Source organism: Odontomachus brunneus, unplaced genomic scaffold, assembly GCF_010583005.1.
Source record: "Odontomachus brunneus isolate Ranch 3 - 2012 unplaced genomic scaffold, Obru_v1 Obru_scaffold_167, whole genome shotgun sequence".
In the NCBI taxonomy this organism is placed as follows: Eukaryota; Metazoa; Arthropoda; class Insecta; order Hymenoptera; family Formicidae; genus Odontomachus; species Odontomachus brunneus.
Window position 1 is genome coordinate 470,956 of NW_022639617.1, and position 15,876 is coordinate 486,831.

The following is a 15,876-nucleotide window of genomic DNA, read 5'->3' on the forward strand; positions in this document are numbered from 1 at the left end:
ATAAAGACAGGTTTCCTCTTGGTTTCCATAATAACGTTGTATGTAGGTTGCAATGCAGTGGTTGTGAGGCGTTATATGTTGGTCAAACTAGTAGAAGACTCTCTACACGTATTGCCGAACATAGGAGAATTCCTAGGAGTTCTACGGTGGAGTTAACGGCCATACAGGAACACCGTTTGAGGAAGAACCATGATTTCGATTGGGATCATGCCAAAATTTTACATGAGGAACGTTTTTACTTGAAATGCCTGATTTCAGAAACGATTTTCATCAAATTTCAAAAGTATGGTCTTAACTCACAAAAGGACACTAAATATTTGGGCAGCAGCTACTGCCGCTTGTTATGAAAATAAACTTGGTTTTGGTTTCCTTCTCTTCCACGAGTCGTTGCCGCAATGTTAATGCTCGGTTATATAAATCTGTAATTATTTGTATTTCTTAGACGATGGTATCGTTGACAGGATCGTTTTACTTTTAGCTGAGCTCAACAAAAGTATTTTATATTGTCTGTTTTAATTATTTATTATATTTCAATTTTACTTACTTTTATTTTATTTTATGATTTTTTATAGTTATGACGGCTATTTCTTAATATTAAATTGACTACTTAATATTATTTCGGTAACGGTCTTGTCAGCTTTAATATTGCGATTAACATTCATGTCATTTTAATCAGGTCTTTAATTAATTGTTAATGCGTTCGTATTGTAATCCTTGAGTTTTTATTATCACTGAAGAAGGTTCATGATTGAAACGTCTGATTATTTATATTGATTATTCATGTTCAATAAACATTACACGATTTCCTAACACAAGGAAGGTTTTACTCATATGGTACATAGCACCATTAGTCCTGTGCTTGAACTCGAATTGCCCTTTTTCCTATTTTTTGATTGATAATAGCGTTTTTCATTGGCAGAATTGGTGCGCACTGAATGCGCACTAAGGCTTGTTCACAGTATGTTATTATATTGAAAGATTATCTTAAATAAATTCTCAAATATTTTTAACCAGTAATATAATATGTATAACATACGTACGAATCACTTTATTACCTAAAATTTTTTTAAATATGTATTTAAGACACGATCTTAAATATGAAAATGTATTGTAAACAAGCCTTAGTGCGCACTCAGTGCGCATCAGTTCTGCCAATGAAAAACGCTATAAGACTCACGACGTGAGCAAAAACGCGACCACGCACCAACGGCGTCGCGCTCTCTGTAAATACTTGTAAATAGCGTTTATAAGAATATATTTTACACTTCTCGTTACCTATGCCACTGTTTCTAATTTATTGAGCTAAACCTTGGACCGCACCGACTAAGTCTATCCCGCACGTAACGTAAGAGCGTTACAAAATAATCCCAGTTAAAATAATGATACTTAATTTGAAAAATTGTAAGTTGCATAAGTTTTGCATAAAAAATTAATTTTTGTATTTATGTGTGGAAAAAGTGGGGACTGAAACTATAAAAGACTGTTTAGCTGTTCAGCAGCTATCAGTTCGCGCCGAATGACTCAAAGAGTGCAATGCTAAATATTTAAAATACGTTCTTCGCAGGTCAGTATAATAACACGAATGAGTGATAACTTTCGTGAAATGTCAATTATTTGTGTGATTATTTTGTAATACATTGTGTGCTCTACATACATATCTCGGTTAGTCGACATTCATGTCACTCGTAAAACATCTTACTTTTTTAAAGAATAAAATCTTTCAAGAAATAGAAAATCCATCGGTTGAAAAATTACATGTTAAAATATTCGAAATCAATCTAAATCAGCATACAAACGATAAGTAAAAAAAATTATTAGGACCTTGAATAAGTTCTCGCTGATTTTTCGTGAAAATTAATGCTTTATTTAAAAAAAGTCGTAAAAAACATGTCACTGAAAGTATTGTCCATCGCTAGCCACTACTTTTTCCCATCTTTCTGGCAGCATTTGAATTCCACGTCGGAAAAACGACACGTCTTTTGAGACTATCCAAGAGTCGACCCATTTTTTGGCATCTTTATAAGAATGAAAGTGCTGCTCAGCCAGACCATGTGCCATCAATCAGAACAAATGATAATCGGAAGGGGCAATGTCTGGTGAATACGGCGGGTGGGGTAGGACTTCCCATTTAAGCGTTTCCAAATAGGTTTTCACCAGTTGTGCAACATGTGGCCGAGCGTTGTCATGTTGCAAAATCACTTTGTCGTATCTCTGCTCGTATAGCAGCCATTTTTCCTTCAATGCTCAGCTTAAACGCATCAATTGTAGTCGATAGAGATGTCCCGTGATGGTTTCGTTCGGTTTGAGCAGCTCATAATAAACTACACCCAGCTGATCCCACCAAATGCAGAGCAGAAGTTTCGAACCATGGATATTCGAGTTTGCCGACGATGTTGATGCATGGCCGGGCTTACTCCCTGATCTTTTATGCTTAGGGTTATCGTAGTGTATCCACTTTTCATCGCCAGTCACGATACGATGCAAAAAATCTTTCCTTTTCTGCCGTTGAAGCAGCTGTTCACACATGAAAAGACGCCGTTCGTCTCTCGGCTCGTATGGCACCCAATGTCCTTGCTTTTGAATCATTCCTAATACTTTCAAACGTTTCGAAACTGTTGTGTGATCAACTTCTAATTATTCTGTAAGTTCAGCTAGTGTCTGACATGAGTTTTCATAAAGTAATGTCTCCAATTCTTCGTCTTCAAACTTTTTCGGTGCGCCAGAGCGTTCTTTATCTTCAACATCAAAATCATTATTTTTGAAGCATCTAAACCAATCTCTGCATGTTGTTTCCGACAGAGCATGGCCGTAAGTCTCAACAAGAATTCTGTGTGCTTCAGCTGCAGATTTTTTTTTAATAAAGTAGTGCAGTAAAATTCCCCGCAAATACTCTTTTTTTGGCACGAAACTCGACATGTTTAACACTATGAAAGAAAAAGTTGTTTACACTTCGGCGAAATGACATACACTGAATTTCAAGCTTGCTTATAGTACTTCCTTATAGATGCGTTACCATCTTAAACTACACGCACGCAGTTCTGGTAACGCCATATGTTGGAAAACAGCGAGAACTTATTCAAGGTCCTGATAAAAAAATAAAAAATAAAAAATTATAAATAAGAAAAATATAACGCAGTCTATTTTTCAAATAGACTTATTCAAATTTTTCAAAAGTGCGATTTTAAAAGACTATATTTTAAGTTTGTTTCAACGTTTTTATACACACGTATGAATGTAAAATAGTTGTTTAAATAGTTTAAGAACTTCCCATATTTTTATATGTTAACAATAAATCTTTATATTTCGGTTATATATCGTCAGATTTCTGACTGTTTTTTACTTTATATATACGTAGACATGCAATATTGTGCGTGTGCGATAAGTTTTTATAATATATTATCTTTTTCTTTAGAAGAAGAAGACAGTGCATTAAATAGCTATAAATATCTTCGAAAAAGGCAAGGTGACATAATTATATAATAACTAAACAAGAAAAAAACATCTTCTCCAATTGACTCTCTCTCTCCTTCTCTCTCTCTTTTTCTCTCTCTCATTCACTTTAAGAGGTCTATTTTTTTTTTATATCTGTTTGCATTTGACTGAATCTTCCGCAAATACGTGATTATCTGAATAGGTGAACAAACCCAGAATAGTATAGAATTAGGATTGCCCATGTAATACATAAACACATTGCTTTTTTACTCCATAATTATTCAGCTTTTGTAAGACGTAATAGCAAGTTTCGATCTCTACTTATATTTAATTGCCAGTTAGGCGCGCTATACTTATCGCTAGATGTTACATCGATTACTTCAAATATAATATAAACATATTTGTTATATATTGAAATTGATATTTGAGGCTTTCGCGGTGTCCATGATTTGGTTTTAGATTAAGTATTAGATTTGGTTTTTGGGTTTGAGCCGCGTGGATTCTTCTTTGCCTGAATCCATGCGGCTCAAATCCGAAAACCAAATCTAATATCTAGTATATTGAATTTGTTGTATATTGGAAACCGATCTGCTTGTTTTAGAGAAAGTATCGATGCAGAATGTATTCATGTAAATAACCCAAGTAGAAAATTACGATGACATCAAAATGACTAGAAAATAATCAAATCGTGATGGAAAAGTAAATTTTTTGATAATATTTTCGTTATTTTCATCTATATTATTGATAATATCGTTATGATTTTTTGTTTTATCAGAAAAATTGATTAATTTAGTAAAACAATATTTTAACTTAGTGTTAACTATTTATAAGCCACATATACAGGGTGTTCCGAACCTCCATGATGACCCTTGGTGAGAACGTAGAACGGATTAAGGTGAGCAAGAAAGTCCTGTGCCGTTTTGCGATGTTCGCAATAATAGTCGAGATATTAATTAAAAAAGATTGGTGAATGATCACGCGCAATATGGTCGATGAGCTGCAGTGGCGTTGTATACTTATACATTGAATCAAACTGAACAAAAATGTCCTTCACCATTTTGTAAATTACCATATATATATAGATATTTAGATATTAATTAAAGAAAATTTATGCATTATGGTATACAATCATATATGTAACAATATTTAAAAATCTATGTGGTCTTTTGCAATTCTTTAATATTTAAAAATCTATGTGGTCATTTGCAAAATAGTAGAGGACTTTTTTGTTCAGTTTGACTTAATATATAAGTATACAACGGCAGACGGCCCCATTGCGGCTCATCTACCATATCACGCGTAATCATTCACCAATCTTTTTTAATTAATATCTCGACTATTATTGCGAATATCGCAAAACGGCACTGGACTTTCTTGCTCACCTCAATCCGTTTTACGTTCTCACCAAGGATCATCATGGAGGTTCGGGACACCTTGTATATTTGATGATATATTAGTTGTAAGTCACATAGCTGATGGTCTCATAGCTGACGCAATTCAATATTACGTAACCGTTACATAATAATGTATATTCATAATATATATTCATAATGTATATTCATATATATTCATAATGTATATTCATAATATAGCCACAAATTATCCAATATTTATTCCGTCTGATGTCAGTCAAAAGAATTCTACACAATTTTATTCCGTTATGAAAATTAATTCTAGAATTTAGTAACATGTAGTAAAAAGTAATAAGGTAAATGTCCCAGTAATTGAACAATGTCCCAATGATTGATACATTAACAATAGATTAGTTTATGTAATACCTAATGATTAAATATTCATTGAATAACATTGCAAATTCGCAGAAACAAATATTCTTCAGCAAAATCTCAAAAAATTGTTTTTAGAAATGTCAAATATAAATCTATTGTTAATGTATCAATCATTGGAACATTGTTCAATTACTGGGACATTTATCTTATTTATTAGAACTATTTCTGTCTACCACATCTTACTAAATTCCAGTTACTAAATTATAGAAATATTTATTAGACATATTGTGCTAGAAATATTTTTAGAGAAATAACTAACGTATCTACAAGTTATTGTAGAGTATCTACAAGTAACTAAGAGTAACGTATCTACAAGTTATTGTTAAGTAAAATAAAAAGATATACTGTGCATAATCTACGGGACGGGATTTTGATATTGTTAAGAAGTGTAAAATATCATTTTTTATAGACTTGTATAATAGTCTAATTTTCATATGCTTGCTTTTTAATGATTTTCGTCAGCGCAAAATCGAATATTCAAGTCAGCAAAGAGAAGGGTCGTCTCAGCAATACTATTATGTTGCAACGTAACATGTTGCTCGATACAAAAAATGTCTAATAATACTTATCCAAGTAGAACGGAAAATCATGATATCAGCATGACAAGAAAATGTTTGAATCGTAATTGACAAATGAATATTTAATACTTGAAGTATTTATAAATTGCATGAAATAAATGATGAGTGAGTTAAAATAAATGATAATTGATAAGTGAGTTTTTGTAATACACTTGAAGTAGTTTTAAACTGCATAAAATAAACATAAATCGCAGTGCATAAAATAAACATAAATCGCAACTCAGTTGCGTTGATGCTATACTATTCCCCAGATCGATAGTCACTAAAAAGTTTTGACCAGCCGTGTCCATTTCTAGCTGATCATTTTTCATGACTGTTGATTCATCTGACAAGCGGGAATGTGTCAAAAGAAAAGAAGTGACATTTTGACAACTTGACGTTTCATACATACATGTTTTTATCAGAAGGTTATCCACTCACGTGTAACGCGCAATCAGTAGAAGAAGAGTAAGAATTAAAAAAAGGTAAGTAAGAAGTTAATATACAAAATTATAATAAATTTATACACATACAGACACAAAGAGTCTCTGCTTTTAATATTTTCACGCGATTTGCTCTCAAATTATTCGTTATTAATAAACATTTTACTTTATTCGAATAAAGTAAAAACTTCTTACTTATCTTTTTTAACATGCTTACTCTTCTTCTTCTGATTGCGCGTTACACGTGAGCGGATAACCTTCTGATAAAAACACGTATGTATGAGTCAAGTTGTCAAAATGTCACTTCTATTTTGACACATCCCGCTTGCCAGATGAATCAACAGTCATGAAAAATGATCAGCTAGAAATGGACACGGCTGGTCAAAACTTTTTAGTGACTATCGATTTGGGGAATGGTATAGCATCAACTCAACTGAGTGTACATTTTACATTTTTTTTTAAGTATAAATGTAAATAGGACAAGAAATTTCACAGTAACATCCAAATGACGTAAACAAACTAAAAAATCCGCTTTTTAATCATGGTCCGATCTTTTTTCTTTGTCATTTCGACATCATCGAGATTTTTTGTTCTGCTTCAGAATATTCTCCGTAAATGATTACCGAACATTGAATCGTCAAATGCTCGTAGTCTTAAGGGTGCTTAATTTTCTTCTGAAAAAAATCGCTTTTATATTTTTAAGCGATGAAGTTTCTAATAGGAGAAATCAAATCAGAATAAAGGCATTGTTTCTTCGTAAATCGCACAAAACGATCGTTTTAAGAACATTGTCTCGAATTTAAACGGAAAAAAATTTCTGTCGCAGTTTCATCATTGAGCGAGCAATCCTCACCATTTCGCGAAATGGTGCAACAGGAGGCTGTCGTCGTGAGGAACGCTACAAAGCGTTACGGATCCGAGAAAGTAGTGCTCGATGGCCTGAACATGACGGTGTCTAGAGGTTCCATGTGAGTAATCGCTACACTTATCGATATGTACGCGATGTTCCTGTAACCGTGGCAATTATCATACATTATGAGTCGTCAATTGGATAGAATTGCATCTCAGATCATTTTCGCATTAAAAATTTAACTTGTAATTTTCCTTTTTCATCTGATCTAACGATATGTAATCATTCCGATACCATATAGCGTTTCCGCTTCATTCCACAAACGCAGGGCAAGCTTTCCACGACGGCTCAATACTAATTGCCTTATCCGTATTTGCGTAAATGTGCAGAAACTATCGTCATGCAATTTTACGCAAACATTCATCGACTGCTTAAATTACTGTCCGTGACGTAATATGTTACACAATAGTCATGCAGTTTTCGCCTAGTGTGAATGTACGGATAGAAAAGGAAACCCTTTCGATTTATGACGTTGAATCTACGAATTACATGCTGCAGTGTATAACATCATGTACTCGACTAAAATTACATTACAAAAGCTGTGCTGTAGAAAGGATCTGTTAGAACTTTCAAAATCTTTTGCGGGTCGCCGGGCATCAAGACATCCCAAATGTCACTTTCGGTTTTTTTGACGGTATCTTTGCGGACTTTTTCATTGGTAAGACTTGATGTACCGCTTTCAGAATCTCATCCATTGCCGATATCTTGTCCATCTTTGTCTCAGATACATGAGGCTGATTTTGCATGATTCTGATCTTTGCTCCAAGGAACGTTCCAAGGAAGTTGAAATGTCCTACGAGAGAAGATTTTTTGAACGTTCGTGACATTCCCTTGGAATAATATAAGCGATATTGTGTTCGTAAGAGCTTCTTTCCGTTTTCCGTTTTTCGTAGATTTAATAAATTTTTCACTTGCATTTAGATTACATTACTAGATTAGATTATATTATATAATTAATTCCATTAATTATTTATTAATAAAAATATATCTGTTAATAATATTTATTAATTATTAATATTTATTAATATTTATTAATATAAAAATATATGATTATACTTTCGTACTAGTTCAGTCAGTTAGGACATTTATCTTGAGTGAAAATCGACTCACCGAGATAATTCTGATGGTGATCGATTCCGTCGTTAATTTCCAGCATCGCCTGCTGAATATTGATGATCTTCTCAACGAGATCGATTGTCAGACGAATCCGCTTTGTCCCGTGCAATTTCTCAACCAGTTCGTTAACACCATCGTTAGATTTATTCGAGAAAAGATCAATCGATGCTGTGTCGTCGTCGAGCGTTGATGACGATCCCTGTACAAATAATAAAGAGGAGATTGCTCTTACTACGAGCGACAGAATAATAATGAAGATCATCATTGCGTCGCGACGAAACTGAAGCAAATCGCGAGGTCGCTCGATGATTTTATGATGTTGCATTCGATAACAACATCATATCCGTAGACGTTATATTATGATCTTGCATTATTTAGCGAGAACAAAAAGTCCGGGTGAACGAAAGCTAATTTTTACGACTCTCCTATTTTCTGTATTGATGTGGAAGTAAACGATATCGCGGCACACCTTCCGCCTTCCTTTATTTATTTTAAAGAAAACGTTAGATCAAACTTGCTAATGCCAAATACTACAGGTGTGTTAGCCAATCGTTTTTGCCGACGGAAAATTGTTATTTGCTCACGGATTTAACGATCTGCGGGATAGCCGTTGCTATTAAATAACGTGAATTTTTATGAGTCACGTACCTATCGTCCGAACGTTCAGACTGATTGCAATTTGCATGAGGAACTATAAACACCATTCAACGAAATGCAAATGTGGCTAGATAAGTATGCAAATATACAAGGACTTTGGAGAAATAAATAATGTAGTTTTCTCTTCTAATCAAACATAGATTTCCGACTAATTTCCGAAAAATTTATCCTGTGACCAGATTGATTCGAAAGTTGTTTGAATTGTAAAAGGTGATGTTATAAGATTCTAACAAGTTATGTTACGCAGTATGGAACAATCAAGAGATAAGAATATAAGAATAAGAATTAAAATAAGAATATAGTAGGAATTATTAATAATTAGCATTTTATAATAAAAGATAAATAAAGATAATATCGCTAACTAGATAGTTAATTGGGGTCAACCTGATTGGAACTGCGGGATAAAATTCTAGTCGGGTCAGCCACTGTTAGAAACTGAAAGTTAGAACTTGGAAGTTCCATTATTCGATCATTAATTGCAATTCAAAATTTCGTATCTGTTTTTATTATTTGAAACAGTTATGGGCTTTTGGGTGCCAGCGGTTGTGGCAAGACCACCTTGTTATCCTGCATCGTTGGGGTTCAACGTCTTAACAGTGGAGATGTGTGGGTCCTGGGTGGAAATCCCGGCAGCGAAGGCTCCGGGATTCCCGGGCCCCGAGTTGGTTACATGCCGCAGGAGATCTCTCTCGTCGGCGAATTCACGAGGAGCGATGCGTTTTACTACTTCGGCAGGATAAATGGTCTTGACAATGACGAAATCGGTAGGACAGGGATTCGATGAAGACACTGGTGTGAAAATAACCGAGACTTTTTTGCCATGTTTTGCAGAGACGAGGCAAAAGTTCCTCTCGGAATTGCTCCAATTACCTCCGGAGAATCAGCTGGTGAAGAATATGAGCGGCGGTCAGCAGAGGAGGGTGTCTTTTGCCGTCGCTTTAATTCACCGTCCGGAACTCTTGATCCTGGACGAGCCCACTGTCGGTCTGGATCTAATTTTGAAAGAAAAGCAAGTAGATTTTGCTCCTCGCTCTTTTGAACGCGCGTTCTAGAGACTTGGGAAATATAACGGGAAATTAACGACGTAATTAGCCAATTATAAGTGTTCTTTCTTTCTTCAGTATTTGGGCCTACCTGGTTAAAATCACGCAGAACGAGAATACCACGGTGGTAATTACGACGCACTACATTGAGGAAACCAAGGACGCGGATAAAGTCAGTTACCATTTCTGCTCTGACGGAATACTCACAATCAGTAGCGTAGCCAGGGGGAGGGGATGAGGGGGCTGCAGCTCCCCCCAAAATTAATTTTCTGGGTTACGCTAAGTGTGAGAAAAATTTTTTCGAATGACCTTTTTTTGCTCGTCAAAAATAAAAAGTACAGCCCCCCGAAACTTTTTTCTGGCTATGCCACTGGTGATATCTGTTATTTAATCCTAATTTATAATGTGCTCTTTACATCCTGTTTCTTATTCTCTATTCTTTGTTGGTTTAAAAGTCAAAATTTAAAAAATTAATGAAGAGGAAGCAGGAAGAGCACGTTGTAGATTAGATTTTAATCTTTAATGTCTAGATCGGTTTAATGAGATGTGGCCATCTTTTGGCGGAGTCATCGCCATATCAATTACTGGAACGATTTCAATGCAATTCGTTGGAAGAGGTGTTCCTGATACTGAGTCAAACACAGGAAAATAACAATATGGCCGTCAGCGGGTTCACGGCTCAGAAGAATAAAACAGAGAGTTCTGAAAATGAACCTCTTTGCCAGGAGCGAAACAGGAGAGCAAAGGTAAAAAGCTCCACATAAACGTTAGATTATGATTGTTATTATTAGATTACAATTACTATTATCTAGACAATTATTAACTCATTGGTAATTATTAATAACTAATGATTATATTAATTAATGTTTATTAATCATCGTTTCTTTTATTTCTGGACTGTTAAGGATAAAGTTTCAAAATTCAAGGCCACTCCGAAACGAAGGGTTCCGAGACTGAGAAGATTTAGAGCTCTAATGATTAAAAATGGCATTCAGTTTTTGCGCCATTACTCGTGAGTTTAATTATCATGCATCATATTTGTATGATATTTCAATGCGAAACGCATTACATCAGCGAATGATCGGTAAGCTGATAGGGAAAAGAATAATCAAATGCCTCCGATGAAAAATTTTTCATGCAAAATTATGTATGAAATTTGTCCATACATAATTATATATAATTATATATAATCATATAAAATTATATATAATTATACATAATTATGTATAACAATATGTATAATTACATATAAATCTATGCGTAATTATGTAAAATTATATATGAATTTATATATATAATTATACATAATTATATATAATTATATATATAAGTAGAATGTATGAACATGAATGGACAAATTTGATACATAATAATATATAATTATGTATAATTATATATAATTTTATATAATTTTATATAATTATATATGAAAAATTTTTCATTGGGCCGTATTTAAAATGGGTAATACGCTTTACTTGAGAACAGAAGCGAACGTAACGTGCTACTTCAACAACAAAAACTTATTCTTCTACCAGTGTCACCAGCGCCTCCGCACACTCAGCCTGTGTAATAATGGGTGCGTTCCGTTTCCACGCATGATGCGCATGAAACGCAGCGTTAGAGTGACAGAGATACGAGAGTGAGATAAAAAGAGAGGAAGAGCTCTCGGGTGAGGTTGTCGAACCTAGGTTAGGTTAGTTCTCGAACGCATGAGATCGCATAGACTGCACTACCTCTGGGGTGCGTTCGAAAACACTGAAAGTCCACGACGGAAAGTGACTGTGGTGGATGGGCTTGGTGGGGTTAGTGGAGTTGGTATCGAGAGGAGTTTTCGAACAGCCATGGAAGAATGCTCAATGTGACATACTACATGTGTGTTGTGCCTACATATGTTGTACAAAATGATCGAAAGCGTATTTCGACATTAGCTATAATTGCTTCTCAGCAAAATAATAATAAATTAATAAATTTAGTAATTAATTAATTAATTTAGTAATTATTAATTTATAATTTAGTTATCTGGAAAGTTAATTGATTATATATTCCTCGGTCCGAGAACTCGGATCGATTTCTAGCATCGTGGGCACCAGGCCTAAGGAAATTTATAAACTTATTTATTACTCCTTACCTTTAACATCGTATATATAGACATTTCCCTTGTCATCCTTTTGTATATTTTTTTAAATATCCATGCATAAAATATGACGACCCGAGATTAAATTTTCCATTTTTTTTCACAAATTGTTACTGATTCGTGACTTTTAACGTGCCTCGTATCTCGTAAGAAAATTTCAGAACCTATAAAATACAAAAAGCTTAATAAGCTTTATTTATATTTAAAGACAATATTCTGACAATATACATCACTATAGAAATAAACCTAAACCTGGCTAACCTACACTGCTGTATTTAAATTTTTTATCTTACCGTGATGGCTAATGGTTGTACGAATGTTTCGAAGAACAAAAAACCATAAATAATTTAGTAATTTCATACTGTATTGCACTCTTTGCGCACTCTCCACCATCTCCACCGATTCACACCGCGTAAAAGAGAGTGGAGAAAAGTCACACGAGTGGTCCACGGAGTACGGTTTTCGAACGGCCATGGTCGCATGGTCAGTGTGCCCACTAGGGGTTTTCGAACGATCTGAGTGTGACAAAATACACACGGGTGATGTTTTCGAACGCACCCCGGAGCTGATGCAATTCATGCGTTCGAGAACTAACCTAACCTAGGTTCGAGAACCTCACCCGAGTGCTCTCCCTCTCATTTTATCTTACTTTCGTATTTCTGTCACTCTAAGGGCTATCGCACACAAATTGACATAACTGCATATGCATAGCATAAGACCGTATGTACCAATGAGCATCGAGTATTAAGTCGCTATATTGGTGTTCGATGCTTAATATTCGATGCTCATTGGTCCATACGATCTTATGCTATGCATATGCAGTTATGTTAATTTGTGTGCGATAGCCCTAACGCTGCGCTTCATGCGCATTATGCGTGGAAACGGAACGCACCCAATGGCTAACTTAGCGCTGATTCACTTATCCCCACTAATAAAAAAATAAGACTCTACGTGGTCGAGAGTTGTCACTAGGCGCTAGCGCGGCGCCAAAATCAAATTAAAAGGAATGATACGTACAATATTTATGGATCTATTTACGTAACTGAAGAATTTTTCTACTACCACACTAATTATTCTTTTACGAATGAAATAATCTGTTTTTTAGAGGAATAGCCTTCGCTATATTATTCCCAATACTTCAAGTGAGTACATTTTTCATCGGGGTCGGCGGTGATCCAAAGGGTCTGACAATCGGCATTGTTAACGACGAAGCCGGCAATTGCGACGGTAACTTCGCGAACATCTGGTATAATGAGCAAGAGTACACTTGCCACATCGGCAACGTCAGTTGCAAGTTCCTACAGCAGATCAACGATGCGACAGCGATGAAGGTACTGCAGCATCAATTTATCCGCGCCTAACTCTCGCGCCAGCAGATAAAAACAGAACGAAAGAGCGAATCTCGAACAAATTTGACGACATTGCTATCTTGATATTCTTCTGGCAGAAATACTACGACGACATATCCGAGGCAAATGATGCTGTACCCAACGGCAAACTCGCCGGCGTCATGTACTTTAGTCGAAACTTCTCCGAAGCTCTGCAGAATCGATTGAACAACTTGATCGGTGTCGACGAAGCCGACATTGTCGCTGGGCAAATTCAGGTTTTTCTCGATATGGGTGGTATGTACCCATTAGTTATTAGGCTAATAGAAATGAAGCATTCAAACGGTTAAATCTGCGATGGCGTTTGTCCGATAGATAGAGAGATCGGGCTTTTTCTTCAGAAGAAGTTATTTGATTATTTCTTTGAGGTTTACGAGGACGTAGCGAAAGATTGCGGGATTTCACCGAAGTTCGCCAATCTGCCTATTCAAGTGAGTATATTTTATATATCGCGCTATAATTTAAATTAGAGTCGAACGAGAAGCTAATCGAACAAAGGAACATATTAAAAATTAAATTCATAACTGTGTCAAACTTTTGTTGTTAAGAGTGCGTATTGCTGTTTATTGAAGTTATGATTCCACGGAATCAATTATTATTAATTAGGAAGTTCAAAACATTAAGATATAGTTACATAGACTAAAAGTAAAATTCCAAACGAAATTTCAGTTCGAGAAACCGCTTTATGGAGAGTTAAATACCGACTACAGACGTTATATGGCTCCGGGCTACATAATAACGTAAGCAACTAAAAGTATCAAGTATAATAATCATATAAAACTATCACAGTAATGATAAAAAGCTATTCATATAGGGATTATCGTTTTAATAAGTGTTGAGTTCTGCTTATCTCGCAACAATTAAGTTTAATTAAGACATACTATGTATCCGGCAGTGTACACCAGATCTTTTACGCTTTTCTAGACTTCTCTTCTTCTTAGCCACCACTACCTCCACATCTTTAATGGTCACAGAACGGTTGGAGGGTGTTTGGGACCGAAGTCTTGTTCAAGGTAATTTTTGAACAATTGTTCGCCGAACGAATAAAGAATTAATAAAGGAACACCTTGTATATACATCGGGTAATTTACGATAGGAGTGACAACCGCAGAAATCCTGCTATCTCATATGTTAGTCCAAAACGTCATCATAATTATTAACACCGCGATGACGCTATGCTTGTGTTTTCCCATCTGGGGCTTGAAATGCGCAGGATCGATGTTCGCTGTAATCTGGTTTGGCTTACTCAGCAGTATTTGTGGATTGATGTATGGTAAATATTTTATATATACTGAGAAAAAAACTTGAAAATTTATTTGTGAGAAATAAAAGTTTATATCACAAAAATAAACTTTATCTTACAGAAATATATTAATAATAATTGATTGAATTTAATAATAATAATAATATTAAATAATAATTGACAGCTTTATATCCTACAAATAAATTGTCAAGTATCTTTTTGTTAGTGTACAACACCTGAGAAGACTCTCATGAGGATCACAGAAAAGATTTACAAGGAAATGGCTTTCTTTGTTTTTGTCCCTTATTTTAATTCTTTAAGCTGCTAATATAGATTCACTTTTTTACATTTTAGAAATAATTATATGGTAGTAACAAGCTCTTCTCATTTTATTTTATCATCCAGATAACAACACGATATTTGCTAAAGAAACTAATTAATGATATTGATTCAGGTTTCTTCATCTCCGTTATATCCAATAATTATAGTACGGCTCATTATGCCTCAGCCGGAAGTCTCTTTCCACTGATAGTCTTGTGCGGTGAGCCTCCTTTTTTCATATCTTGTAAAACTAACTTTTTTGGTTATTTTGGTCATTTTGCTAATGGTTCAATTTATGTGACAAATGACAGGAACCTTGTGGCCAGTGGAAGGCATGCCGAAGGCACTTCGCTGGATCAACTACGCCATGCCGATGACTTTGCCGACCATATCTCTTAGAGGAGTAATGGACAAAGGACAATCGATATATGAGTTGGACGTATACAGTGGCTTACTCGTAATTGGCGGCTGGTCGTTACTTTTCTTTATGATATGTTTAGCCGGCCTGAAATTGAAAGCCTCGCCTTAATGCAAAGAAACGTGTTAGTTCAAAAGGAACTTCATGCGAAGGAAAACATCTCTACATTTTCGCGAAGAAGAAATCAACTCCAAATTTCCTCAGAGAATCTTATCGCTAAAATTATGATCGCGAGTGTTGTGCAAATGGCCTTTATGTCGTAAATATATTTTACTTTAATTAACTAAATGTAGGTAAATTAAAATTAAAGATTAATTTAATACTAAATATAAATAAAAACACACGCTATATGCATACGTACAATAAAACACGTGAGTGCAAATAAGAAATATTACATGATTTTAAGTTATGTGAAAGAAGTTATGTT

The 15,876-nt window shown here is 34.9% G+C and overlaps 2 protein-coding genes across 7 annotated transcripts; one reads left to right on the top strand and one right to left on the bottom strand.

Moving 5' to 3' along the window:
- Positions 1-1,499: 1,499 nt before the first annotated feature.
- Positions 1,500-15,858, top strand: LOC116851188 (ABC transporter G family member 20-like). 6 transcript variants are annotated; one of them, XR_004379543.1, is made up of 15 exons: positions 1,500-1,564; positions 7,046-7,187; positions 9,422-9,666; positions 9,734-9,911; positions 10,024-10,117; positions 10,476-10,691; positions 10,851-10,957; positions 13,185-13,410; positions 13,527-13,704; positions 13,836-13,898; positions 14,137-14,207; positions 14,392-14,480; positions 14,681-14,740; positions 15,165-15,251; positions 15,343-15,494. XR_004379543.1 is itself a non-coding variant. In XM_032830358.1 (15 exons), exons 2-15 carry the CDS (start codon positions 7,084-7,086, stop codon positions 15,558-15,560), a joined length of 2,106 nt encoding a protein of 701 aa, XP_032686249.1. In that variant the 5' UTR covers positions 1,500-1,564; positions 7,046-7,083; the 3' UTR covers positions 15,561-15,858. The 6 variants fall into 6 exon arrangements, 3 of the variants coding, with proteins under 3 accessions (XP_032686249.1, XP_032686250.1, XP_032686251.1); XM_032830358.1 differs by having other exon boundaries at positions 13,783-13,898; positions 14,564-14,740; positions 15,343-15,858; XM_032830359.1 differs by having other exon boundaries at positions 13,783-13,898; positions 15,343-15,858.
- LOC116851189 lies at positions 6,952-8,570 on the bottom strand. The gene is made up of 2 exons (XM_032830361.1): positions 8,240-8,570; positions 6,952-7,922 (listed from the first exon to the last, which is right to left on the bottom strand). Exons 1-2 carry the CDS (start codon positions 8,568-8,570, stop codon positions 7,726-7,728), a joined length of 528 nt encoding a protein of 175 aa, XP_032686252.1. The 3' UTR covers positions 6,952-7,725.
- Positions 15,859-15,876: the final 18 nt, after the last annotated feature.

Coding starts and splice junctions, on each gene's coding strand:
- LOC116851188 (XM_032830358.1), top strand. CDS start 7,084: ATGGTGCAACAGGAGGCTGTCGTCGTGAGGAACGCTACAAAGCGTTAC. Junction 9,912..10,023: donor GATCTAATTTTGAAAGAAAA/GCAAGTAGATTT, acceptor TTCTTTCTTCAG/TATTTGGGCCTACCTGGTTA. Junction 10,118..10,475: donor AAACCAAGGACGCGGATAAA/GTCAGTTACCAT, acceptor TTTAATGTCTAG/ATCGGTTTAATGAGATGTGG.
- LOC116851189 (XM_032830361.1), bottom strand. CDS start 8,570: ATGCAACATCATAAAATCATCGAGCGACCTCGCGATTTGCTTCAGTTT. Junction 7,923..8,239: donor TCACCATCAGAATTATCTCG/GTGAGTCGATTT, acceptor CTTCTCTCGTAG/GACATTTCAACTTCCTTGGA.